The following is a 25629-nucleotide window of genomic DNA, read 5'->3' as shown; positions in this document are numbered from 1 at the left end:
GTGTTGAAAAGGATGCCAGTTGTGTTGATTGTAGGCGCCAGCGTGCGCGAGGTGAGCGGCAGGTGCACCAGACTGCGAGCTCTCTTGGTAATAATGAGGCGAGGGATGAGATTCGTGGAAGCCCATTACGCGCAATGTCCGAGAGAAGAAGGCGGGGTTCAGCAGGGCGAGCCGTGAGCGCCCCAAATGCGATTATCACGTTCTGTTTTGACACTCTGCCACCCATTTTCACACGGTACGCCGCAGCCAAAGCGGCATGGCGTCGCTCATTCTCCTGGACACCTTAGGTTGTGAACTAGTAACATACACACAGATAAAATGTCTTGGCCGGCCTCCTCTCAGAAAACTTAGGACCTTTTTCACGATAATGCGGTATCCCATGCCTCGTGCCACGGGAAAGTGGGGGAGCTGGGAGTGGGAGTGGGCCTTGCGATCTTGGGACACAGTCGATCCAGGGCGGCATGTAGTGGCTCACGCGCTGACCTTGGTCGAATCTGATGACGAACTTCCGAAATTGTTCCGCGTCTGGGTGAGAATGCGGCGCAGCTCCGCCGGCGAGGCTGACTGCATCCTCTCCGCGGACGGCATCGACTGTCCGAAGGGGTGGTTCGACGAGGAGAAGATCCAATCGCCGGGGTCCGTGTAGCTGCGCGACGTGATCGCATCGAGCTCCTTGGCGATGATCTCCTGACAGAAGAAGTGCAGGTTGAGCTTAGTGGTTAGCTTGGTCTTGAACAGACAGCTCTCGCGCTTCTCTAAGGCTCACATCGTTCTTTTCCAGTCCAAATGGATTTTCAATCTCCTCTGCAATGCTTGCGTAACCAAGCACGAAGTAGGCTGTGATCTAGACATCAGCGATGGTCTCTGGAAACCGCATTTGAAGATCGGCTGGTAGATTAATTCGCCGACCAAAGATATCGCATCGGCAACATCAAGGTGGTGACTATACCGAAGGTGGATGTTCGACACCAACCGATATGAAGACTCACAACAGTGGCAGGGACTGTGACCCATTTCAGCTTTGAGTCCCACAGTTGGAAGGGAAGAGCCAGGCAGTAAATCCAGCTCATCTCGTAGATGTGAGCATTGTACGACCAGGGGATGGGTGTAGTGAGGATGCGCTCAAGTGCGGCCAGCGCGTCGTTGAGCTGAGACAGTGGGAGCATAAGGTTGGTAGTGGTGGAAGGGTCGATGACTTTGCGCTTCTGGACCGCCGCGAGCCACGAAGACATGAACGTGATGATCTTGAGCGGCACATCCATGTCATCGCCAGTCATCGGGTTGAGCTTGTGGGTGTGCTTCTTCCAGCGCGAGGGCCACAAGTCCGTGAAACTGAACTTGATCGGGTTCTCGGCAGGGCAAAGCACAATGGGATCACTCTTGCTGCTGTCGTCGGTTGCCTGGCGGTGCGCGTGGGGACGTATGGGGCCGGCACTAAGCATAGGAAGATTAGGCGCTATATTGGCATACTCGGTGGTAATGCCGCTCGGAAAGCTCAGAGTTGGGATGAAGGAAACGAGATGGTAAAGGTCCTCGTAGTAACTGACGTCAGTGATAAGCGTTGGTCGCGCTCACATTCCCGGCTCATCCCGCAGGTAGTGCTTGACAGCGACGGCAAAGGCCAGGCCGAGCTGGACAACCGTTTTCTTCTCGATGAGGGCCCTGGCTTCATCGCGGGCGCGCTCCGCCGGGTCCTCAATGGGCTCGGCCTGAAGGGAGTCTGGGCCTGCACATAGTCAGTCATATCCGTCGCCAGACTAGCCACAATCGGACCCCATCCCTCGTCCCCCACCGGCCACCTTGCGTGATGTGGACTTACAATGAATCCAGACCATGCGCGCCCAGTTACGTGTTGCGGTAATGATCTGGGCCCACATCTTGCGGCCCTCAGTGTACTTTTCATACGCGGAGGACGTGCTGAGCATCAATAAGCCGACCCTGAAAAGCGTGCACTTCGGCTACCAGCTTGCAGCACATACCGGTAGGAAATGGTCAAGCCGAGGAGCATACCTAGCACAGTGATCATGACACTGGGGAAGGATAGCTTCGCGCTAGTCTTCAAGTTGATAAGGACCACCATGGTGCTCCACCCTCCGAAGAAGAGGAGGGTGGGCCAAATGCGGAACAATGCCGTAGCAAGAATAGCATTGAGGAAGAAGCGTAGTGTCTTGTGTGGACGGTGTTGGAAGACGTTGTATGACCGATAATGGGTCTGGTCGAAGTGGCTGGACGACGACTGACCGAGCAGAGGTCGAGACTTTGAAGGGCACCTGGAGCAAGGTAATAGACGGCTGAGATGAAAGAGGTGTAAACAAGAAGAGAGGACAAGATGGGTGGTTAGTAGGAGAAGATGGCAGATGTGCTTTTGTAGCGGGGCGGAACTGTGAATATGGGGTAGGGTGATGAGTGATGAGTGATGAATGACGAGGGTGAGACAAGGTGCGAAGGGTCGGGAACGGAGCCCAGCTGTGTGCTCGGGGTGCTTGAGGAGCTTGGGGTGCGCGGAGGTGCGAAGTGTCCGCCAAGGTTGACATGTCGGAGGTGCTCTGTGCTTTTTTGGTGCGCAACGGACAAGTGGAACAATCCAAAGCCACCAGGCGACAGCAACAGGCGCAGGCGCTTGCGATCCAGGTGTTGGTAATCTTCCCATGGATCCCATGGTGCGGAATGTGCGTCGCGCACATGGGCGCCAGGTGTTAGCAAGTGGCGCACAGGGCTGCAATTCTTGCAGGTGAACAGTGCGCAGAGGCGCCCACCCATCGTTCGCAGCTTTGCACCTCTCCACTCCGTTGGCACGCAGTCTGCGACAGGATAAGAGGCGTGAGGCCTCAATAGGACTCATATCCCGCAGCGGGTGGCGATGATAACTGACAGAGGGCGCTGAGGGCGCGGTTGGTCCGCAAGTTAGAACGGCCTGGAACTCGTGTGTTTGGCAGCTTTGTCAGTTTCCAACGTGTTTGATGTTCGGCCTAGACAACGTTGGTGCGCGTGCTGCTTTCTATTCAACGGAGCTAAGGGCCCCGCCCCGTAAGTCTCGGACCTTGTGGCGGTGCAGGTGAAGGAGAAAGGGGGGCTTCTCTTCCATGGGATGCACAATGAGGGTGGGCGACACGTCAAGACATCCGGAATAGGACCAAGGGGGGTCAGGCAGAAGGCGGCACGGCGTCGGCGCACCTTATTAGCCAGCTCACCGTGGAACGTGGCCCGACGCGTCCCGACGCGCCCCTCCAGCGGCGTCCTCCGCCCCTCAAGAGCCGCTATTTCTGAGGCTGAACCGGCCATAGTGCAGGCATCGCCTCCGATGTCGAGAAACTGCGGAGATTTACTGCCTGCGGGTTGGCCAGGCCGGCGAGTGATCCTGTCTAGCATTCCAGTCCCCTCGCTGTCTCGCGTGCAACATAACCCTATCGTTAAGGCCCAGGCCTTTGGCTGCTGTTATAGCGGCGGGATAAATGGGAGGGAGTAATGATAGCGAGCGTACCGAGATACCGAGATGGGCTTCAAGAACCTCAAAAGGTTGCAGTGCGATCGTGATGCTAGTTCAGAAAGCACTGCGCGTCTTGGTGTTGTTCAAGGCGATCGAGTGAGAAGACAAGCGAACTCCGCTTTTCTGCGGATCTGCGCAACAATGTCGTCATGTCGTTCCGCCTCATCCGCTCCCGCCTGTCCGCCTGTCGGGATCAAGAGACCTCAACTCAACTTGAACATCTCTCTATCCTCTTTCTCTCTCTCTCTCTCTCCAAGCCGTGTATCTTGTCTCCAACCTTCCTCATCGCTCATCTGTCTCTGATTGTAACCAGTGCCGGCTCGCAGCCAGCTCTCTTCCTTCTGCACTCTTCTCATCTCGCTCATCACTCATTATTCATCACCTCTGCTGCTCACCTCTCGCACTTTTCGCTTACAGCTGACAGCCTCACAGCATGTCCCACGGCCGAGCAGGCGAAAGCCATCGCAGCAATGGACGGGCAAAACGCACCATGTCTCTCAACGCTCGGTACGACAACCTTGTAATGCTGCATCAGCCGCGCCCACTCCGGTTGCGCAATCCTCCTCCCTCGCGCGACAAGGTCGACTGTCGCAACGCACGGGACCGCGCCGCGCTCTATGAGCGCTTTGGCATCTCGGATGTAACCCCCAGAACCTTCTCATCCATCGAGCTTCCTCATCTACCCTCCCGTCTGCATGCGTTGGATCAAGTTAGGCAACGGGAGACTCGGCGCACGCTTCAGCCCAGAGATGCAGTCGTGAGTCACTTACACTGGCGCCGGCTTACTTCAGCCAGAATCAGGCCCAGAGGCAGACCCGGAACCAGAGCAATGGCTTGTGGACATCATGTTCCCCGAACACTCGCAACAGTCGACTTTCCCGGTGGCCGCAGAGCAAGCACCTTCCTCCGCCCCGTCGCCGGCCGTTTCACCCTTCGAGGACACCATCCCGCTCTCTCTCGGTCATCAACCATACTTCTGGCAGCAGTCACCTCAACAAATGCAAATCGCAATGGGTCATTCACCCGCTCCTGCTCTGTTCTACCCGCAACCCGTGCCATCGCTCGAGTCTAATACCAGCTTCACACCTCTGACGACAATGCCTAATATGCCTTCAATGGGCGTGGCCGGATGGGCTGCACCTTGGGGTACCGCAACTATTGACATACCAACGCCCGCGTCCTTTGTGCCACTGTGGCTCGCGCAGCACGGCGTAGTGGACGCTGCTGGTCGCCCTATCCACCTTCCGTTATCAGTCCTCTCACCACAGTCCCTCTCACTTCCGGAACAGCGATCACGCCGGTCTTCACGTCGCTCGGGTCGGAAACGACGACGCCGGCGTTCTCCGTCCGCTTCATCTGAATCAGATCTCGATAGAGACAGAAAATCTGACGGATGCGAAGACCAGCGCCCTCCTCTCGGTTCACATCCTTACAAGAGCCCGAATGTCGCCGACTCTTCATCGGATGGGGACGGTCTCGAGGTCGCAGGTTCCGGCAAGGACCCGCTCGCGTCGGGGGAAGGTATAACAGGCATCCTCAAAGAGCCCATTGCCCGTGCCATGGAACGTCGTGACGAGAAATACCGCCCGAATTCCATCAACTCGGAGCACGACCGAGATCAAGAGTCTGTGCTCAACCCCAAGCCTTTTGCCCGGCCCGGCCCCTCCGCTCGCGAACAGGACTTGGGCGCCCGTGTCCATGGTCCGAGTTTGGTCACCCAACCTTTCGTCCAAGCTGGCAAGTCGTGTGACGTCCATCTGTCTGCGTCACCAACATCTCCACAGCGCAAGGCTCGGATCCCTCGCGAGTCCAACCGCACTCCCTTCCCGACACTTCCTTCAGCTGCGACACCCATCACCTCGCAGCGGTCTAGCAATACGCACAGAGACCCCTGCGACGAGCGTTTGAGTGGGACGCTCAAGTGGTCTTCCCCGGTAATGCCTGAGGCCGAGAACGCCATCATGCGCGACGGGAGTTCCTCCCCCTTCCTCCAACCAGTAGTGGGTGCGGAGGTCATCAGTGCTGACATGGCAGGCTGTGTATCCCCCTACGCCAGCGACAACTGTACCCAGCTCTGTCTGTCGCTCACACCCGAGCGCGCAAACCAGCTCTGAGTTCGGGGGCAAGTCGCCGGCACGGGTGCAACGCGCCACGGAGCGCGCGTGGGCCGCCTTGGCCGCCATGCAGCCGCGGCATGAGCAGCAAGACCCGGTTGCGGAGGCTATGCCGGCTCCTCCCTCCCCAGCCCTTGCGCCAGTTGACGCTGAGGTGTCTGACGAGGGCGAGGCGTTCATCGATGTCGAGGACGAGGAGGAAATTTATCAGTTCTCCGATGACGAGCACTTCGGCGCGTTTGACGCCGTCCTTGACGCCGACGTTCCGCAGTTTGACCTGTCTTGGGACGACGAGGAGGAGGAGAAGGGCAGCGAGGCGGGCCCGTGCGATCAAGAGATGCCGCGGTCTAACCTCAAGTCAGGTGTGACGCCGGGCCACCCCGCAGGCAAGCGCGTACGTTTCGCTTGGGACATTGGAAGTCTGGGTGAGAGTGACCCGGGGTTCAAGGTGTGGCGCGACGGGTATTAGCGACAAACACGCCCACGCTCAGAGCCCCTCGCGTGCCGAGCAGCAGCAACAGGCAGGCGACACTCGATTGATCTCAACAGATGACAAATCAGGCTTAAATCATCAAACAACATCATATAACCAACAACGAACCGAACGATCCTAACGAGACAACAGACTCCAGAGGCTATGCGAAATGTCAATGTATGCACGTGAATGTATGTAGTCTAGTCGCGCGCCTCCCCCTCAGCAGTGAAAGAGGCGTAGCGTTTGCCTGCGACAATCCAGCCGGTGAACGGCGCGTCGCCCGTAGTAGCCTGGAAGTCATGTGGGAGGTTCCACTCGGGGCCCACGGGATCGCGCGGCTCACCGCGGATCACGCGCTTGGCCGCGGCATAAGCCGTGTTGTGCGCCTTGAGTGCATCATATGTCGACTCGCTCCCACCCCCGTTACCAGATGCATCCGGAAGGGCGTTCGCCAGAGCGAGGTACGCCCGCATGATCTCGATGCGACATACCCGACTCCTGAGCTTGTCCTTGAGCAGCGTGCGCCCCGGCGCCTTCCACCCGCTTGTCTGTACACAGCCGTTGACGAGCACTTCAGGCTTGCACCCCGCGACGAACGACAAGCTAGTGTTGGCCGTGGCGCTGTCGCCTGACGGCTTGTCGAAGGGAAACCTCACGTCGGTGAGATGCACTCTCGGCCGGTGCAGCGCGTAAGGTGGCGGCAACGCACCGCCAATGCCCTCAAGCCGGCCATACACGGCGCGCTCGACCTCGCGCCGTATCCCCTCTCTCCATCCCTCCCCCTCCGTCGAAGGCGCTTGCACGCCTCCCACGACGATATGGTCGAGATACACCGGCGCGAAGCGCTCCAACAGCGCGCCCTGTAGGCCTAGCGCGCACCACGTTCCGATCTTGTCCGAACACGAGAACGAGATGCTCGCCGGCGCATCCCGCCGTCCAGGCTTCGTCCGGATCGCGCCGAGGTTCGCGTACCCGCTGCGCCCGCGCGCGGCGCCCTCCACGGCCGAGAGGGAGGCCTCGAGGCTCGCGAAGGAGGCCGCCTCAGTCGCGTCCTGGTGAGCGGCGGTGTGCAGCGTCGATGAGTCCCCGCACTGCCGTCAGCGTACATTGCAAGTTCAGGACGTACAGGCAATGCGGATATATACAACCATACCTCGACGTCGGGGAGCAGGGCGAACTTCCCCGGTGAGGGTTGTGAGAGAACTGCACTCTCTTGCCCCGCTAGGAGGGTGGCCGCCTCTGAAAGGAGGAAGCGTACGAAGCCCCGCCGCGCGAGTACCTCTGCATGCGAGTCGTGTACCGTGTCACCCAACGGTGGAAGGCGGTTAGCGGGGAGGCACTTGACGCCCGCCCCGATCGAGGCTACGCGAGGCGAAGTCGTGGGGGATGTGAGGACGACTGACGCGAACACCGTCCATTCTTTGACACCGTTATCGCGCACGGTCGGCTTGCCGTGTTTCGGTAGACGCGCGTACGTTTCTAGAGCGGCGTGGACGACGTCTTCGGGTTCTGGGACCATGTCGGGGGTCATCTAGGTGGATTGCCATAGCTCATTGACGAGAGTCATGACCGAGAAGTTGCCCATGAAATTGCTTCCGGTGTTTGGTCCCGGTGGAGGTCAACTATCCCATCGATCTAACACAAACATCCACCTCTGCCAGCACTTTCCCGTGTTAGCTCGGAGTCCCAACGAGCATGTCGAGTGGGAAGAGTGCTTGGGATGGTCCGAAGCCAAAAGGTTGACCTCTGGCGGGATCGAACCGCCGACCTCATGCGTAACTCGTTGCAGTCGTTGAAGACTGACGCTCGTGTTAAGCATGCGCTCTAACCAGCTGAGCTAAGTGGCCTGGTATTGCACATGATAAGCAGCCCCCTGCGCCCGACACAACAGTTTCTTGACGCTCACACGGCTGTCACCCTAGTCGATGACTGTGCAGAAAGTGCCGGGTCCCAGAACAATATGCCCCAAGGTCGAGAGCAAACCTCGAAGGTTATAGTGACTCGAATCGCGGCAGTTTCCAGCAGTTTCCAGTCCGCAATGAGTGGATACAGACACGAGATACCAATCCATCTCCGGAAGCGCTGCCGCACAAGAAATAATCCACTATTCTAAAAATCTACACTCTTTCCTCCCCGCGTTTCTCCACCACCTCCTCCACGGAAATGCTTTTTTCCGTCTCCGTCTCGCTCCCCTCCTTCGTCTTACCCCCATATGTGCCCATACCTCTCAACACGACCAACGCAATAATGCCAGCCGTGAACGCGGCCCCTGCGCCGAACCAGAAGCCGCCCCGCAACCCATGCAGGAGTGCCGTGACGTGATCCACGCCCGTGCGCTGCTCCTTGCGCGCAATCGTGGTTTGGACGACGCCGACGAACGCGAGGCCCAGCGCGCCGCCGAGCTGAACCAGGGTCTGGAACACGGCACCCGCCACGCTCTGTTCTTCGGGCAAGGCCAGAGTGGACACGAAGACGGAGCCGACGGCCATGAGGAAGTCTGCGCCGAGGACTACCATCCACATTGCGTTGAACCTGGAATCAGCGCAGACTCAAATGTAACGCACGGGAGGCCCCAGTAAATGGCGTCGCGAGGAGCGATCGCAAAGAAAACATTCGCCAGTCCGGTCGCAGCGATGCCGATGCAGATCAATGTCTGCCCAGGCACTAGGTGGATAACTTTGGCGACTAGCACGTTGCACAGCAGCCCCGAGACACAGCAGGGGATGAAGCGGAGCATAGCGCCAATCGTGCCAGTCATTTGCACCTGCTGATAAAACAGCGTGGCGTTGAAAAACATGCTCGTGAAGCCCATCCAGCAAATTCCGCCGACAAGATATGTCGCGGCAAGCTTGCCGCGTGCGCGTGTCCAAAGCCCAAGGCGCATGAGTGGTGGGCGCGTGGTGCGCGTCTCGACGTAGTGCTCCCATACGAAGAACGCAGCGATCATCAATACGGAGAGGACGAGGAGTGCGATGATGTCTGCCGTCAGCCTCACTGGTGATATCCAGATGAGGTGTCAACTTACAGCCAGTTTTCCACCCGTTGCTTGCACTCTCCGCATCTGAAATGCTGAACTGCAACAGTACGAGGCCAATCGTAATAATGGCCGCTCCAATCCAGTCGACGCGCCGGTCTGTGTCAAGGTGTCGGTCGGGCACGACGACGAGGTATCCTGCGACCGCGACAGCAAATGCCACGCCACCGAAGCACCACAGTGCTGCGCGCCAGCTGGCGCTCGTGTACGCCGTCAAGAGACCTCCGACAATAAGGCCCAGGCCGCCGCCGATAGGCCCGCCCGCCGAGAAGGCCGCAAAGGCGCTACTCCGCGTGCGGCCGCTGAATGTCGCTGCGATAATTCCTATGCCTGCGGGGATACAGGCGGCGCTCCCGACGCCCGCGAGCGCGCGGGTCACGACAAGCCCCGCCGTGTTATTCATCCATCCGCCGACGAGGTTCCAAAGTGCGTTCCACGAGATGCCCACCACGAACACCATTTTGCGGCCGTACACGTCGGCCAACCGGCCCGCGAGGAGGAGGAAGCAGCCGTTCGTGAGTGCGAATGCCGAGGATATCCACTGCAACTGTGCCTCGGGCACGTTGAGATCGGCCATAATGGCGGGTAGCGCAATGGAAAGGCTCATTGTTCCTGCGCCGGAGAGGGACATGGCGGCCGTCGCAACAGTCACGATGCCAATGGTGCGGGCGAGCGAGAGCGGAGGGTGCTCTGGCGGCGGGGGGAGCGAGGACTTGCCCGAGACGCGCGAGGCAATGCGCTCCGCTGCGGCTGTGGCGTACTCGGGGGTCACGCCAGCGCCGCCGGCGCCATCTGCGGAAGTCGCTGCGACGCCGATATTAGGCGAGGTCGTCCGGTGCAGCGCACCTCCGCCGCTGGGAGCTGCAAGCTCGGCGTTCCCTTCGTGTCTATGCTGTCCATCTGGCCGTCCACCGTCGCCTGTCATGTTGAATTGCTTGAGAAATAGTGAGTAGAAGAACTTGCTCCATCCCACTTCACTTTGTGTCGCTTTCTCGGGCGAGTTGGGCTCGGTTGTGGAGATGAACGCCGCACTGTTTGCGGGGTGGGCGATATGGCGTGCCAAGGCAGATTGCGGCCAAATCCGGACAAGTAGGCGTCGGATATACGGAACGGCATGTCGGCCGCACGCCGCATCGGCACTCCCGATGCTGAGTCACACAATCCAACTTGACTACTTTAATAAATGCATGAATGTTCGTTTGGCCCAACTGAGACGGGGATGGTCGTCGTATCTTATCAGATTGGAGGGCAAAGCCAGAGCCGATCTGTTGACGTGTGCTGGTGCTGCCCTTACCTCGCCGCTCGCTCCCTCGCTCCTGCAGGGCACAGCACAACATCCATCCCATTATACACACAAATAGTCTATCTACTCGAGCTTGAAGCCAAGCTTAGCCTCAAGGGCCTCGAGGCTGCGCTTCTGGATGCCCTCGTGGAGCTCGAACGAGTCACGCATGTCCACGGGGAGGAGGGCGGCGAATTTTTCCCTCGTCCACCCCTGCGCAGAGGGCGAGCCACCGCGCGAGCGGTTGTGCTCGTCAAGGTTGGATTGGAAGATACCCGCCGCCGAGGCGGGGAGGAAGTCCTCGTACGTGACGGGGGAGAGCTTGACGGTGCCGGAGGCGACGAGCTGCTCGAGAGTCTGGGGGGAGGTGGGAGCGGAGCCGGCGAGCGAGAACTCAAAGTATCCGAGGCCCTGCGCGAACATCTCCTCGTACGAGTCGGGGAACGACTTGAACGCCGCGGCAAGGTTGGCCTGGTGCTCCTCATTGTTAATCGATGGGGGCACAGTGGCAAGGAGCTGGAGGTAGAGGTTGTGGCCCTTCTTGGTGAGGGCACAGCCGCGCTGCTCGATCTCGCCGAAGCGAGCGCGGTGGGAGCCGGCGCTTGCTTCCCCGGCAAACTTGATACGCTCGGTGAGAGCCTGGAAAGACGTCTGGCGGAGAAGAATCTCGCATGCCCGCTTAGGGGGGCCCTCGATGATCTGCTTAGGAGTGATGCCACGAGCGCTCATGCCCGCCTGCGCGGCGTCGATGTCGAGAACGCGCGGCGTGAGGTGGTTGATGTGAGGGCCCTTGAAGGCCGCGATGTCTGCCACGAGGGGGTGGGCAGCGTGCATGCGTGCGTAAACGTCGCGGGGAACAGCCGCCGTGTCGTGCCACTTGAAGGTCTCGAGGGCGCGCTCGACGAGCTCGTCCGCATCCTCCAGCCGCACACCGCCTTCGACCTCAGCCTGAGCGACGATCTCGCGCACGCGGATGTGGAAGATGTCGCGCTTGGCGAGCGTAGCCTCAACCTCGGCGCGGAGGGCAGGCGGCAGCAGCTCGGGGAGGAGGAGCGAGGTGAAGACACGGAAAGGGTTGTAGGCCAGTGCCTCCTCGGTTGTTGGGCGGAAGGCGGTGGAGTGAACGGGAACGCCCGAAGGGGCAAGGACATAGTAGCCGACGGGCTCCATCCCCATCTGCGCAAAAAGGCGGGCAATCATCTGCAGCTCGTCCGGCTTGCCGAGACGGATCGCTCCGTGGCGCTCGACCTTGAGGCGGTCTATTGTCAGTCCGAATCGATAACAGGACCTGGGAGGGCCCAGAAACGACAGACGACGTACCTTCGGGAGTGCCGGGGAACGTGGCGTTGACATCGTCGACCAGCTCAATCAGGTCGCCGTACAGCGGCACCTCGGTGCGGTACATGACGCTCAGCGCGGTGCAGAAGCGCGCGCGGAGCTCGTCTTTGGAAATAAAGGTCATCGTGAGTGTGAGGGGGCGGAGTAGGGGGACGAGGGGGTGGAATCAGTAAGAAGCGGGGACCGCATGTCAGCACAAGTAGTTATAGCAGTTATCGCGCGCGGATGTGGTGGCAAGAGATATGATCCGCGGCGAGCCGGCATGGTCTTATCGCCACGAATCCCCCGGGTTTACTCCCCGCGGGGTGCTTGTCACGATTCCGCACCACGCTGACGGAGCCTGCAGGCCCACACGCAGCTTGTGCCCCGGACAAGCGCGCGTGCCGTCCATTGTTCTCCGCATGGGCGTGTCGGGATATGCGGTAATGTTGACGTAGAATACGCGGCAATGTCGAAGAAGAGTTCTAGAGTGGAAAGGGCAGCATGAAGTCGGATGTAGAATCCCGGACTCTCCCACGATTGCAATAGCCCGGAGATCGCTTATCTCCGTTTGTATCACGTGACGACGTCGCACCCTCACGAGCTCGCCATCACCGTCAATGCCATTCAGCAATTCTCGCATCACCACCGCCCCCAGATCGACATGCTGAAGCGCAAATCTCCTTATGGATCCGCATCACCGGCGCCAGGCAGCCGTGGCGCCAGCGTCGGTGTGAAGGCTGAAGGGCCTGACTTCAAGCGCGTCAAGGGTGGGTTGCGCGCTGGATGGAGTGTCATGGTGACCAAGATGTGGTCGTGGGACTATGATTCATAAGGGTTGGAGGCACTGGTTTGGAGGTTTTCCAGGTGACAACTATTGTGTATCACCATTAGGAGGAATGCGCTCCTCTAAAGCGCATGGGGAGTCAGTCCATGAGGGCGCTCGACGGCGTGGTGGAAGCGGATGGGGTAGACGGCGAGGACGATGAGCACTAACGCAAGGCACGTCCTCATTCGTGTCAACGCCGTCATACATCGACCCGCGCGTGGTCGTCCTCGATCTACGTGACTATCTTAAGGTAGTCATAAGCGCGAGCGAGCTGACAGTCAGAACAGAGTGTCGATGCCGTACCAGGACGCCTTCTTCCACGTCCAAGAGCACCACCCAGGTGTCGATGTTGGTCATGTGCTTGATCTGCTCAAGAAACAGGAGCGCGTCAAGTTTAATGACACCAACCAGGTGTTCATGTATGAGGTGAGTCCTCCGCAGCGTCGGGGCTACGGATCGAGTTGGAGACTGGGAGGAAGGTTGAAGGCTGCCGTCGAGCACCGTTCTGGTGTATAACTTGGAGTCACTGTCGGGGGGTGGGGGGGGGGGGGGGGGGGGGGGGGGGGGGGAGCATTTGAGAAGCGCTGTTTTCACACTTCCCACTTCAGCTTCCCACTAGCCGTTCCCTCACGGGCTGCGCAATCTCATATATCGCGGTCGTACTCACATACAGCCCGAGATCGTACTCCGCACGCAGCAGGACCTGCGTCGCCACATCCGCTTGCATTCCCGCCCAACAAAGCCCATTGTGTACAAGGAGCTTCGTGAGCTCATGCCCGGCCCCGATCTGCCCCAATTCACAGAGGAACTTGAGAAGGACGGCAGCATCATGATTCTTCGATCGCTCACTGGCCGTCTCAAGGATGCGCCCTTGCCTCCACTTGGGCGTGAGAATGCGTGGGGCGAGAAGCTAAACGCGGGTGGGCCAGAACGGTGGAAGACTGTGTTCTTTGACACGATACGAGAGAACGGACGTTCAACGGCGCGCGTCGAGGATGGTGAGCCTTCAACCTCAGCGGGACTGACAGCAGAAATCATCCATGCGTGGGCCGATGTGAAGATCTCCGAGACGGACAACGTAGCCAAGCTATTGGAAGACCGTGAGTTGGAATGTTGGACGTTGGCCCAGTGCTGATCAATCGTTATCTTATCACCGTCGCTGCACCGTCTTCCATCCTGTCGAAAATACCTGCATGTCTTTCCACCCTTCTACGGTCTCCTCTGCACCCCTCATTACCTACAACAGAGGATCTCAAGGCCAGCTCGGCGGCACAGGGTCCGATCAAGGAGAAGAAGACGGAGGCACCCAAGAAGAAGAAGAAGGGACGCCGCAGCCTCAAAATCACCAACACACATATGAAAGAGCTTGTGAGCGACTGTTGCATTTATGCACTCGCAGAAGCAGCTAATCACAGGGTATCGACTTTACGAAGGACTACGAGGCGCCATCGTAGACGCGTTGCTGTGCCGCCACAACGATCCTCAATCCGCTGGAACGATATTCGTGTCATTGTTTATCTCGGTGGTTTGTTTGGACAACGCCGCTGTGGCGTGTTGTCACCAATTACCTTTGTTATTGCGTTACGGTCCTACGGTGTAACCGCCATCCCACTTTCCGTGCATCTCCGCTTTGAGAGTCAGCCACGTTGGTCGATCCTGTATGATACTTGTATCCAGTCGTTGCGGCCGTAGTTGGAGGAGTGAGCCTTGCATGCATCTATCAAATGCATTGGATAGAGGGTGCTGCGAGTTGGGCGATGACGCAGGCATGCATGATGTGGAGGGGTGGCAGACGGCTAAGGGCGAAGGGGGGAATTGAGTGGCAGGAGTGGAACGAGTGGCGAGGCGAGTGGCAGCATGGCAGCATGGCAGAGGGAGGTGGGCCGAGTTTAAGCGAGAGAGTGGCGTGGAAGCCTTAGCAAAAGTCGAAATCCACGTCAAAGATCAAAGGATTGATAAAGGATTAGGATCCGTTTGTTGATGAGTGGTGCACCGTGTAGGGTGGGAGGGAAGCCGGCCGCCTGGGGGGCCTGGGGGGCCTGGGGGGCCTGGGTGAGTTGGGTGAGTTGGGTGAGGCCTGGGGGTGAGGCTTGTTGACTTGATACGGAACGGCTCATTCTCCTCTGCGCAAAGGTTGTCGCTCGCTGTTGGTCAGCTCCAGCTCCAGCCGACATCTCCGTCTTGTCACAACATCATCATCGACAACATCCTCTTCCACGCTGCACTCGATCCATTCTCTTCAACACCTCCATGACACCGCTCCATTAGACTCCTCCTACACACTCTTTCTGCCCTCCTAAACATCCACTGTTGGCCACATATTCAACAACATCATACCACACTTCCCCATCGACCCTTTTGCCCAGCCACCAAACCCGACCTCACGCCGCCTTTCTTTTGCAGTAAAAAAACACCTGTGTACATCCACTCTATCATCTCTAGCTACACCGAGAGCAAGACGGGTGTTGACCAGACTTTCTCCACCCCGCCATGCTCGACGAAGCACCTATCACCCCTGCCCGGCGGCCACGGGGTGGTCGCCCTATGGCAGACCTGCGAGCCAACAGTCGAGTAAGTTCGCTTTCATCTTCCTCTTCTTCTACATGTACGCCCTAACTGCCACTCGGCGCTGCGGTGCTGTGCAGTGGGCATCGTTTGTTGTTGCTGGCCGAGGGAAGCCATCGGCGGACGTGGGTCACACCCCTGCCTGTTGTTGTTTTCGCCCAATGGGGATCCCATCCACCCAGCGATCCAGCGAACCCGGCACCAACAAATCCCCCATCGTCATCCTTCACATGCACATCCATTCACTTGCATTGCTCCTCGCATCGTCGCCGCCCCCCGTCCGCACGACGCGCAGCGCTCACGCATCACAGACCGTTGCTCCGCGGACACCCGGAGATGACATTGCAGCATCGGCATCTGGGCCGTCGACCCAGGCAAGTTCCAGACCCTTTATTTGGCAACACATTACGCCGTAGGCTCACACCAGGAACCCTCATCGGCCTCCCGCTCTTGCTCATCAACGACACGACATTATCCACTGCCACTCCCACTGCCTCTCCCACTGCCGGCCACCCCCACCACTCCATCTTCAACCTGCCTATTACAGGTGACCCGCCATCCATCACCACGCAAAAACGGTAGGGTGCTACCGACTCCCGACTCTCTCTCCCCATCAACAATAAAGCATTCGCCCCGCCTACCACCCAATTTTGAGCCGAACCACCAGTTTCCACCGGCCCTTCCATCGCGTTACAGCTACCCTCCCCATTCACCGTACCGTCCTGGTCAGTACCAGCAGTCAGAGTGCGCGCCGTCCGAACGCACTCGTATCGGAAGAGCTGGCACCAAACTGTTTCAGGAAGACGACGACGGCAATGTGCCGACCAGTGACGAGATCGTCAGCTCGTCTCCTCTGCAGCCCGCCTTTGAACCAAAAATGGTGCTACGCAATGGGGCAAGCGTTGATCTCATCTCATGGTGCGTATCTTATCTTTCGTCTCGCATTCCTGACATACAGGCTTCGCACCCACTTCCATCACCAGCCTCCGCCTCACACCCCGGTGACATCGGTCATGAATCTGAACCACGTCCAGCGCCTGCTGCAAGAACGCTTCCCTCGTGTTCCAGACCAGGCTGAGCTGAAGCGCGCCGTCCTTGCCGCATTCCCCCACTCGCAGTGGGAGGAGCCATTGCACGATTCGGCTCCGGAGCCGCCGATCATGAGGGGTTTGGCGTGGAACGGCAAGGATGTGGCTGAGGACGACGATGACACGCCTGGCCGCACTCGACCGGTACACCGACGCCCCAGACTGGAGACCAACGGTGTCAGCACAAGCCGTAGCCCCACAAACTCGCCTCTCCTTTCGCCGGATTCAAGCAGCACTCGTCGCGCTATGCCTGACACACCAGCCCGCAGTGTTCTAGATGAATTTGCCGAGATTGTCACTCGCACCCCCGGGGTCAAGGAGCGGAGCCTTGAGCCTATCGCTCTTCCCCTTCCTACTGCTGCGCCGACCGTACCGAAAACCCAAGCCCGGTACTGGAAGAAGAGGCCCGCCTCGCAGTCGCCTGAGCAGGGTCGGACCAGGCGCGAGTCGACGCCGGACGCACTGCAAGAGCTTCTCGAGGCTGCCGAAGCGATCGAGGGTAGTCCATTGACTACCTCCAAGACGGAACGTGGGGGACACAAACGGCGGCGCACCATTGCGGGCGGGTCTACCACACAAGACTTTGCCGCTGGCCTCTCGTTTGCTGCGAATAGAGGGCGTAGCGTGCGTGGCACAGCTTCACCTCAGATCGCCGGCCTCTCTCTACTCAACCCGAAAGATCAGGACGATGAAGAGCCTATATCTCCGCTTGCGAGCGAGGAAAGCCACGCGTCGCGGCTCATAGCCATCGGCCAGGGGCGGTGGGGCGCGCGCGGCGGATCATCGAGCACTTCGCAGCTGTCGCAGGTTAGCGAGGTAGCAGCGCCTGCCGGGCCATCCAAGGGCGCCGGGCGTAAGGTCAACGAGTTACCCACATCTACGCAAGGACAATTCCCCGGTTACGACTGCAAGCCGCCGTATCCGTACCACGAAATGATCCGGCACGCGATCGAGCATGCGCCAGACCGCAAGCTGCAGCTCGCGCAAATCTACAGCAGTATCGCCGAGCGCTTCCCGTTCTTCAAGACGCTGGATGAGAAGAAGACGGCCGGGTGGCAGAACAGTATCAGACACAACTTGAGTCTCAAGTGAGTTGCCTCGCCAGTCTCGGGCGCTGACGTCAGGAAAATGTTCGTACGGGTAAATAAGGCAGACGGGACGGACGAGGGTGGCAAGGGCGGATGGTGGACAGTGCAGCCCGGCGTGCCGGACGAGGGACGGCCGGGGCGCAAGGCGAAGGCGAAGCGCGCCAAGGCTGAGGCCGAGAGCGGGCCGCCCTCCGGCACGAGCACGGCGGCGGGGACGCCGGCCCCGCCTGGCGTGAAAATAGCTCCGTCACCAGCACCCAGTGTTGCGACACTGCCTGGGCCGACGCCGCGCCCGACGCCGAGCCCTGCCGTCACACGACCGTCGTTGCCTAAGCCGGAACTACACGGCCGGTATATCGCGCCGGGCCCTGCTCCGCAACCGCAACCACCCCTGCAGTCCAAGACTGCGTCGACTAAGGTCTCTCCGAACCAGAGCCAAAGCCAGCCGCAGCCTAAACGTATTGCACCCGACCAGCAGACGCCTACCCACAGTGCGAAAGCTCCTCTGAGCCAGAGCCAGAGCCAGAGCCAGAGCCAGAGCCAGACTCAGCCCCCATCCAAGGGGCAGGCGCCTAATGGCACAGCCACACACACACTATTCCCACGGGCGCCATCGACGAGTACTGCGCCAGGCGATCCATTTGTTGACGAGAAGAGTTCCTAGACACATCTTGTAAATGCACCTCCTTCTGTTACTCGGCATGCTGCCCGAGTCGCACCTGCTCTGACGCCCTTGTCTCATATACTTGCCGGTCTTGGTGAGATCTCGACGGCGGGCGCCCGATCCTCGGCTCGGACGCTGCTCGGAACCGGGTTGGCGGTAGATCATTGCAACGAGCTCTCGACAACCTGACGTCAGGAAGATCGCCTTTGCAACAGGCAAAACCTAGGTCGAACAGCTAGGACCAAGGCAAGCAATTATACAACATGATCTACAAGGCTAGGACATTATGACGAACGACCTCGCACGAACGACCTCGCACGATCCGCTATCGGACGGCAAGCGGCGCCCTCGCGACGCCGCCGCCGCGCCGCTTGGGCGCCGGCTGGCTCTGGCTCTGGCTCTGCGCCTGGCTCTCGTCGTTCTCCTTGTCGTATATCGCGCGCGTCGCGGTGCGCTCGACGATGGAGGTGCCGTCGCGGAAGCGGGTGCGGAAGAGGACGTTGGCGTTGGTGAACAGGCCCTCTTTGAGAGACACGACGATGAACTGGCTCCCCTTGAAGCGGTTGCGGAACAACTGCCCGATGTGCTGCGTGTGCTGCAGGTCGAGCGCGGCGTCGATCTCGTCGAGGATGTACATGGGCGCAGGCTTGAATTGTAGCAGTGACATGATCAGTGAGAGGGCGATGAGCGAGCGCTGGCCGCCCGAGAGCTCGGTCAGGCTCGCCTTCCACACCGGCCCCAGGCGCACCTTGACCTCGAGGCCGTCGGTCAAGTCCTGGCCCTCGGGAGGCTGCAGCTTCGCAAAGTTGCCGGGGAGGAGCTCGGCGAAGATGAGGCCAAAGTCGCCGTTCACCTTTTCCCATGTCTTGGCGAGCGCGTCGCGCTTGTAGTGGTCGAGCTCGACAATCGTTGCCTCGATCTTGACCTTGTCCTTGAGCACCGTGCTCATCATCTTGTGCAGCGCCGCTTCCTTTTTCTCGACGTTGTCAATCATGTTCATGACCTTGGTGTTAATCTTGCGGCCCATGCCCTTGTGCTGCGCCTCAAGCTCGCGGCACTGCTCGCGCGCCTGTGCCAAGTTGACGCCGTTGAAGTCGTACGGCGAGCCAGGCTTGCCGAAGAACTGCTGCTCATCCAGAATCCACGGGAACTGCTTTTCGAGATTCTCCTTGGCTGCCTCGGACGACGAACGCTCCTTCTTCGCGAGACCCAGGTCATGCTCGAGCTTCTTGAGCGAGAGCTCGGCATCGACAATCTCCTGTTTCTTCGCCTTGAGGTCGTGCTCAAGGTCGGCGACCTCGTTGTCAAAGCGTGCCAGCACCGCCCGCTCAGCCTTGAATTTGGCTTCGGCGGCCTTGTGTGCGCCCTGCTGCGCGGCGAGCTCCTTGCCCAGCTCAGCGAGCTCAGCCTTGCTCTTGGCATGCGCCGCCTCCGCCTCCTTGACCTCGGCAACGGCAGCCTCGAGGTCCGACTCGAGCTGCTGAATCTCAAGCTCGGCTGTCTGCACCTCCTTGTGGCGGACCTTGACCTGCGTCGTCTTCTTGCCAAGCTCCTTCTTCCTGTTGGCAATGTCCGCCTTGATCTCCTTGAGCTTGGAGTCCTTGTTGTTCTTGAAGTCGTCCATCTCCTTCTCGAGACGCTTGACGTCGGCGGAAGCAGCCTTCTGCTTCTCCTTAGCCTGCTCAACTACGGCCTTGAGCTCCGCCAGAGTCTTGCGTGCAGCCTCGACCTCGCTGATAATCTGATGTCAGCCAACTTCTCGAAGCGATTGCTCACCTTCGTCGCGTTACTGCCGCTGACCTGCTCCTCGAGGAGCGTGACCTCGTGAGCGCGCAAGTCGACGGCGCGCTTGTCCTTGCGCCACTGGTCGATGACCTTCTTCGCCGATGCAAGCTCGCGCGAAGCGGCGTCGAGCTCCTTCTTGTGCGCGGCAATCTGCTTTTCGATGCTGCGGAGTTCCTGGACCTTGACGAGCACCCCGGAGCCAGATGGCGCCGCACCGCCAGACAGGGTGCCGGAGGGGTCGTAGACGTCGCCCTCGAGGGTGACGGACTTGACGCCGATAGACTTGTTGAACGTCACCGCCTTGGCAGACTCCTTGTCCTTGCAGACAAACACGCTGCCAAAAACATACGCCATGGCGGCGCTGACTTCCTCGTCGCAGCCGACCAGGTCGAGCGCGAGGTTGACTTTGCCGGGCGCAAGCTTCTCGGCAGTCGCGATGGTCTGGGCGGACATGCGGAAGGCCTTGATCTTGTTTAGCGGGATGAGAGTGACACGCTTGCGGAGCTTGCCCTTGTCTAGGAGTGCCGCGCCAGTTTTTTCGTCTTCAACGACCACGTTGTACAGGCGGCCACCGGCGCAGATCTCAAGCGCAGTCGAGCATGCGTAATTGGTCTCGTCAAGATCGACGAGCGTCGCAACAAGACCCTTGACCTTGTTGCGGTCAAAGTTGGGATAGGGGTCCGAGTAGTCAAAGTCGAGCGAGGCGAGGCGCGACTTGATCGCGTCGCGCTTCTCAGAGAGATGGGCAATCTTCTGGCTGTGCTCGGCCTGGCGCTCGAGGAGGGAGCGCTCCTTGTCCTCGTCCCAGCCGCATGCGTTCACTCTGGCACGCAGCTGCTCGACCTCGGCGCGCTTGGCAGCAAGCTCCTTGATGAGGCCCTCACCCTCCCTCTCGGCCTTCTTGGCGCGTGGCTCCTTGTCCTTGATGTCGCGCTCGGCCAGCCCGATCTTGACTTTGGCCTGCTCTGCCTCGGTACCAGCGGCGGCGAGGCGAGCCTTAGCCTCGGCCAGCGCGCCCATGTATCCACCAGCTCCCTCGTCGTCCTTGGATGACGAGAGACCAGTGAGCAGGGTCTGGAGGAGCTCCTCCGTGCGTGCCAATTCCTCGGCACCGGCATCGTACGCCTTCTTCAGCTCGGCGTACGCAGCAGCGTCCTTCTCCGAGGCCGCCTTCTTAGCCTCAAGAGCCTCCTTGGTTTCTGTCACGGCGTTGTTCGCGCCCTCGACGCGCTTGGCGTCATCGGCGACCGTTGACTCCTTGATTTCAAGCTGGGTCTTGACCTTGACAAGCTCACGCTCGAGCTCGTTGACGCCGTCCGCGAGCGCCTGCATCTTGCCGCCCTTGGCCATTTCCTAAGGGTCAGAGCATACGACCCGAGAACTCACCTTGGCCCGGCGCGCCTCAATCTCCGCCATTTCCTTCTCCATGTCCTTGCACTCCTCGCCGCCACGCTTGATGTCTTCCTTGGCCGCAGCGAGGTCTCTGTGCTTCTGCTCGAGCGAGGCGCCCGACTTCTCCAGCTTGTCGACGACGAGCCGCCACTCATAGGCCTTGACGAGGCGAGTGAGGCGCTCGAGCTCGCTCGTCGCCTTCTGGTACTCGAGGTACGAGCGCTTCTCGGCGCGCAGCTTCTCAAGCTTCGGCTCAATCTCCTCGCGGAGTAGCTGCCGTCAGCTCGGGTTGTGAGGCTACGACGCACCGTAGAGATCTCCTCGACCTTCTTGTCCTTCTTGGCCATCGTCTTGACAGCCTTGCCCTTGCGCTCCTCGAACATGCGGGTGCCCGCCGCCTCCTCGACCATGCCAAGGATCTCGGCTGGCTTCATGTTGAGCACCTTGGTGATCTTGCCCTGCATGATGAGGAAGTTGGGGTTGTTGATGTTGAGCTGTACCGACTGGAAGAGATTCTGGATGGTCTGGAGCGTCGACTTGTGTCCGTTGAGGAGGTACTTGGACACATTCCCGACCGCGATCTGTGGTCAGCTCGACGTTACGGGGACGGGGAGGCGTAAACGTACTTGTCGGGTGACTGTGATCTGCGGAGTGTTCTCAAAGCCGACGGGACTCTTCGAGCGGTCCTGGTTGTTGAACACAATGGTCACCGAGGCTTTGGTAACACCAGCCTGGCCACTGGAAGGTCAGCCTTCTTCCTCGTCCGCGCACCCACCGCTTGTAGATCAGATCCATGAGGTTTCCGGCGCGGACCTGCGGCGGCGTCAGCGTATCCGTGAACTGAACACACCGATGTCATGTTAGTAATGCCGAGCACAAAGCAGATTGCGTCGAGAATGTTTGACTTGCCGGAGCCGTTGAGGCCGGTGATGGCGTTGAACGACTCATCGAAGCCTGTCGTCAGCCCGAAACGCATGCTATAGCGCACCAGAAATGGTCGTTCGTACGGGGTATGACTTGAAGCCTTCTGTCAGATCTCTCCAAACGATAGCTCACCGTCTAGGATGAGTTCTTCGATCCTCATCGTGACGAGGCCGCGAGATTGATGGTTGACGCCGACGGCAACTTGCTTTGTTGACATCAAAGCCAGGCGCGTCGTGTTGATAGTGGGGTACCGCACGTGGCGTATATACACGTCATGTATCACCCGCAAGAAATTAATCGGTCCTTCCAGACCCATGTCGCGTGGTCCGGATATCAGGGCCCACGCGCAGCACAGCGGGTGTCCAGGCACAGCGATGGTGGTTGAACAGCCGACGCGCGATTGGACGCGTCGGCGTGAGTGTTGGATCTCTTGATCTCGTTATCCTCGGCGCGCGCCGGCGCACACGGCGCCAGCGCATTCCGATCCATGATCCAGCGGGCAGTGGCCAGCGGCACAGCCTACTGCGCGCACCTGTTACCCTATCTTCCTTTCCTCGCTCTGCACTCTGCGCTCTCTGTGCGCCACACGGCCACGTCACAGTCGTCGTTGCAGTTGAGCTCGCGACACAAAATCATCCGCGTCTGTTCAAGCGACTGTGCAATTGCGCATGTGAACAGGGGCTACTAGCTACTAGCCTTGCTGACATGGCTGGAGGCTGGATACGCCCCAGGCCCCAGGAAATCGAGAGAGAAAGGTTAGAACGAGGCGCGTTATCTTGGGTAACTGGCCTGACGTGTGTCATGCACGTTTCGGGTGGTCGTCTTGAAAGGCGGCGTCAGCTCGGACAGGGGAGAATGGTGCCAAGAGTCTAAGATGACTGTGCACAGGATCGCAGGATCGCAGGAGCGCAGGATTACAAGGCGTACAGGCGTACAAGGCACCATCAATCCATCTCTGGCTTCTGCTCCATGCTCCATGCTCCATGCAGGTCGGCGCTGCGGCATTGCGCGTGCTGCGCTTCGACTACGCGTTCAAGTACAGTACATCAGCTTATCAGATCGCGCCCACCGATCATCCCCTGTGTACGTGTAAATGGCATCTGATCGTAATGCACTGTAGATCGCCAGATCGACAGATCAAAGCTGTAGCAGGTGAGCTAGCAAGCAGCACCACCCAGATGCGATGTTTCTCGCTCGCTGACTGGCAGCTGGCAGCTGGCAGCTGGCAGCATGACACAAGCTCAGACCGTCCCTGCACCGCTATCAGTGAATGCGTACGTGCGGCCATTCACTCTTGCCCCTGTGCATGTGGTCATGGCGACGTTGCTACAGGATGTTTACAGGGTTCATGCAAAGTGGCGCTCTCACTCAATATCAGCCAAGCGCGTTGCAGGGGAGGGGAGGATATGCGGCGCGTGCGGCGCGTGCGACGCATGCCAGCGTCATCGATTTTTTTTTTTTCTAATCGCGTGTGGAGACGACAGGACGCCGACGACGATGAGGCCCCCAGAACGCGGTGTGCTTCGATGAACCAATTCATTCAACCTTCCACGCACTCTGTTCGGCCTAGACACCTGAGGCCACCCTTATGTGCCCATGTCTGCGTCGTGGGAAGCCAATGACCAGTTGGCCAGGAAAGAAAGACTGGCGCGTCTGCAGTACTGCAGTGGACGACTTGACCCGTTCTCCCATCTCGATCGTGCCAGAGAGTGGACGCTGTCGCCAGCTCGCAGACATATCACTCCACTCATACACGTCAGACTCGTTACGTGGCATACAACCGGCATGTACGTCGTTGCTCTTCGGTCCCATGTACAGAAGGAGTATGAAATGCCCGTCGCTGCACCGCAGTCTCGACGCGCGGCGCCAATGTCTTACTTTTATCCCAAAAATATACCAAACATGATGTTTGGAGAGGCATAACAAATACAAGGACACTGCAGCCAGCAACTGGACCTTGGAGGCCCAGAGGCGGGCTTGAGACGGCTTTCTTTTCAAACTCACTTCTTACTCGCGACCGAGGATCAAAAGCAGTAGTTGTATAGAGCTGGCTGATCGTCCGAACAGTCGTCAATGCAGAATCCGCTTTGGACTAGAACGGTTGCCATAATCTTGAGGGGAGGCGAGGAGGCAACGAGGCAACGAGGCAACGACTAGACGAGACGAGGAAATCGAGACGTCGCTCCGTTGGAGATCTCCCGAAAAAAAAGAGAGAAACAGGAGACAGGAGGCAGCAACTGACCCAAGGTTTTGAATGGCATCCAGGCACCGCATTTCCCTCACTACCGATTTTTCCCTTATCCGTCGAGAGGCCCTGAGAGCCTGTGCTGATGTACCGGATGGGTAGGGAAGGAGGGAGCGCAGGAGGCAAGGATGAGGAGGTCGGGGCGAGAGGGGGGGGGGGGGGAAGCAAATTGTTCCCTCAGGACATTGAAGGGGCAGATGGTGTCGCCGCCGCGCCCCGTGTGTCTTTTGGCGCGCACTTTAGCATCCCTCTGGGAATCCCTGAGAGCCATCAGCCGCAAGCCTTGAGCGATGGAATACTTTCAACGCGCTCTGCTTCAAACCTGTTGCTTGCTGTACAGTAGATGCTCATGCTACTCTGTATAGGCGTTGTACCCGCATTCCCGTAGACGCCTCATGCATGCGCCTCCTCATCTCTCTCCACCCCCGTACCTCTCATATCTCCACTCACTATCACCCTCCCTCCGCGCGCGCGCGCCGAAAGGTCCGAGCCACGGCGAGCTCTACGGCCACACGCGCAACGACTTGGCATGGCCGTTAGCCTGTGACCCAATTCATCACCCAACCCTTCAACCCCTTCCCTCACTCTCCTCACTCTCCACCCTCCACCCCCCCCCCCCCACATCTACAGTACGCGGCATCTGCCAGGTGCCAAGCGTCGTCGTCGCGGTTTCAATTCCATCCACCCCGTCCTCAATCCTCGGCCTCGTCCTCTCCATCCTCCTCCTTTCAACTCATCTCATCTCTCCCTCTCTCATCTCCATCCTCCTCCCCAACCTCCTCCCTCCCCCAGTCTCTCTCCCCCTCCCCCCCCCCCCCCCCGCTTCTCTCTCTCATCTCTCTCTCCCTCTCTCGCTCTCAACCACTCACTCACTCACGCATCCCACAACGACTTCCGACTCCCCTCTCAAACGCCCTCCCCCCCCCCTCCCCCCTCCTCTCACTCTTAACAACCTTCGTTGCAATCCAATTCCTGCGCCCGATAACCCGCGCGTCCATTCCAATCACCCGCCCCAAAGCCTAGCTACCACCTCTACCAGCGCCCATCGCCCGCGGTGACCTCGTGTTAGGTCGCACCCTCCTCTGGAGGCTCAACTGCTCGCTTCAGATACCCAAAGCACTTCCCCGGACACTTGAGACGGGGTTCCCATCACTCAGCCCGCAACTCGATCTACACCATCACCGCCTCCTCTCTACATTGCACGTCCCCGCGCGCGCACGCCTTTCCTCTCTTCTACACGACTACCCCGGCGTCGCACTTCGCCACAGCCAAGACTGCAATTTGAATGCGCTAGACGCCTTCCGCCACCTCATTTGTATCGTCACCACGCGCGCGTCACG

At 59.4% G+C, this 25629-nt stretch overlaps 9 protein-coding genes across 9 annotated transcripts; 4 read left to right on the top strand and 5 right to left on the bottom strand.

Moving 5' to 3' along the window:
* Positions 1 to 471: 471 nt before the first annotated feature.
* Positions 472 to 2842, bottom strand: COLE_04492 (uncharacterized protein; the record flags this gene model as incomplete). Its single annotated transcript, XM_018424690.2, has 6 exons — positions 472 to 711; positions 767 to 844; positions 990 to 1542; positions 1576 to 1726; positions 1820 to 1917; positions 1980 to 2842. The coding sequence occupies 6 exons, from the start codon at positions 2840 to 2842 to the stop codon at positions 472 to 474; spliced, it is 1983 nt and encodes a 660-aa protein (XP_018274857.1).
* A 1078-nt stretch (positions 2843 to 3920) lies between these two features.
* COLE_04491 (uncharacterized protein) lies at positions 3921 to 6070 on the top strand (the record flags this gene model as incomplete). The annotated part of the gene is made up of 3 exons (XM_018427110.2): positions 3921 to 4244; positions 4279 to 5487; positions 5522 to 6070. The coding sequence occupies 3 exons, from the start codon at positions 3921 to 3923 to the stop codon at positions 6068 to 6070; spliced, it is 2082 nt and encodes a 693-aa protein (XP_018274858.1).
* Positions 6071 to 6276: 206 nt separating this feature from the next.
* On the bottom strand, positions 6277 to 7607 carry COLE_04490 (uncharacterized protein; the record flags this gene model as incomplete). Its single annotated transcript, XM_018421054.2, has 2 exons — positions 6277 to 7167; positions 7203 to 7607. The coding sequence occupies 2 exons, from the start codon at positions 7605 to 7607 to the stop codon at positions 6277 to 6279; spliced, it is 1296 nt and encodes a 431-aa protein (XP_018274859.1).
* Positions 7608 to 8193: 586 nt separating this feature from the next.
* On the bottom strand, positions 8194 to 10035 carry COLE_04489 (uncharacterized protein; the record flags this gene model as incomplete). The annotated part of the gene is made up of 3 exons (XM_018425048.2): positions 8194 to 8608; positions 8641 to 9055; positions 9102 to 10035. The coding sequence occupies 3 exons, from the start codon at positions 10033 to 10035 to the stop codon at positions 8194 to 8196; spliced, it is 1764 nt and encodes a 587-aa protein (XP_018274860.2).
* Positions 10036 to 10476: 441 nt separating this feature from the next.
* COLE_04488 (uncharacterized protein) lies at positions 10477 to 11854 on the bottom strand (the record flags this gene model as incomplete). The annotated part of the gene is made up of 2 exons (XM_018427083.2): positions 10477 to 11651; positions 11713 to 11854. The coding sequence occupies 2 exons, from the start codon at positions 11852 to 11854 to the stop codon at positions 10477 to 10479; spliced, it is 1317 nt and encodes a 438-aa protein (XP_018274861.1).
* A 978-nt stretch (positions 11855 to 12832) lies between these two features.
* On the top strand, positions 12833 to 13054 carry COLE_04487 (uncharacterized protein; the record flags this gene model as incomplete). Its single annotated transcript, XM_018427084.2, has 1 exon — positions 12833 to 13054. One exon carries the CDS (start codon positions 12833 to 12835, stop codon positions 13052 to 13054), a length of 222 nt encoding a protein of 73 aa, XP_018274862.1.
* A 1974-nt stretch (positions 13055 to 15028) lies between these two features.
* COLE_04486 (uncharacterized protein) lies at positions 15029 to 17943 on the top strand (the record flags this gene model as incomplete). Its single annotated transcript, XM_018427086.2, has 4 exons — positions 15029 to 15109; positions 15903 to 16021; positions 16062 to 17279; positions 17316 to 17943. The coding sequence occupies 4 exons, from the start codon at positions 15029 to 15031 to the stop codon at positions 17941 to 17943; spliced, it is 2046 nt and encodes a 681-aa protein (XP_018274805.1).
* Positions 17944 to 18268: 325 nt separating this feature from the next.
* Positions 18269 to 22204, bottom strand: COLE_04485 (uncharacterized protein; the record flags this gene model as incomplete). Its single annotated transcript, XM_018427087.2, has 9 exons — positions 18269 to 19684; positions 19720 to 21081; positions 21115 to 21393; positions 21429 to 21701; positions 21747 to 21858; positions 21896 to 21933; positions 21971 to 22074; positions 22109 to 22144; positions 22177 to 22204. The coding sequence occupies 9 exons, from the start codon at positions 22202 to 22204 to the stop codon at positions 18269 to 18271; spliced, it is 3648 nt and encodes a 1215-aa protein (XP_018274806.1).
* A 1436-nt stretch (positions 22205 to 23640) lies between these two features.
* Positions 23641 to 23967, top strand: COLE_04484 (uncharacterized protein; the record flags this gene model as incomplete). Its single annotated transcript, XM_018424709.2, has 1 exon — positions 23641 to 23967. The coding sequence occupies one exon, from the start codon at positions 23641 to 23643 to the stop codon at positions 23965 to 23967; it is 327 nt and encodes a 108-aa protein (XP_018274807.1).
* Between the last annotated feature and the right edge of the window lie 1662 nt (positions 23968 to 25629).

The sequence above is a fragment of the Cutaneotrichosporon oleaginosum genome, assembly GCF_008065305.1.
Source record: "Cutaneotrichosporon oleaginosum strain ATCC 20508 chromosome Unknown ATCC20508_contig04, whole genome shotgun sequence".
NCBI classification, from domain to species: Eukaryota; Fungi; Basidiomycota; class Tremellomycetes; order Trichosporonales; family Trichosporonaceae; genus Cutaneotrichosporon; species Cutaneotrichosporon oleaginosum.
This window is presented reverse-complemented; position numbering and strand designations above follow the sequence as displayed.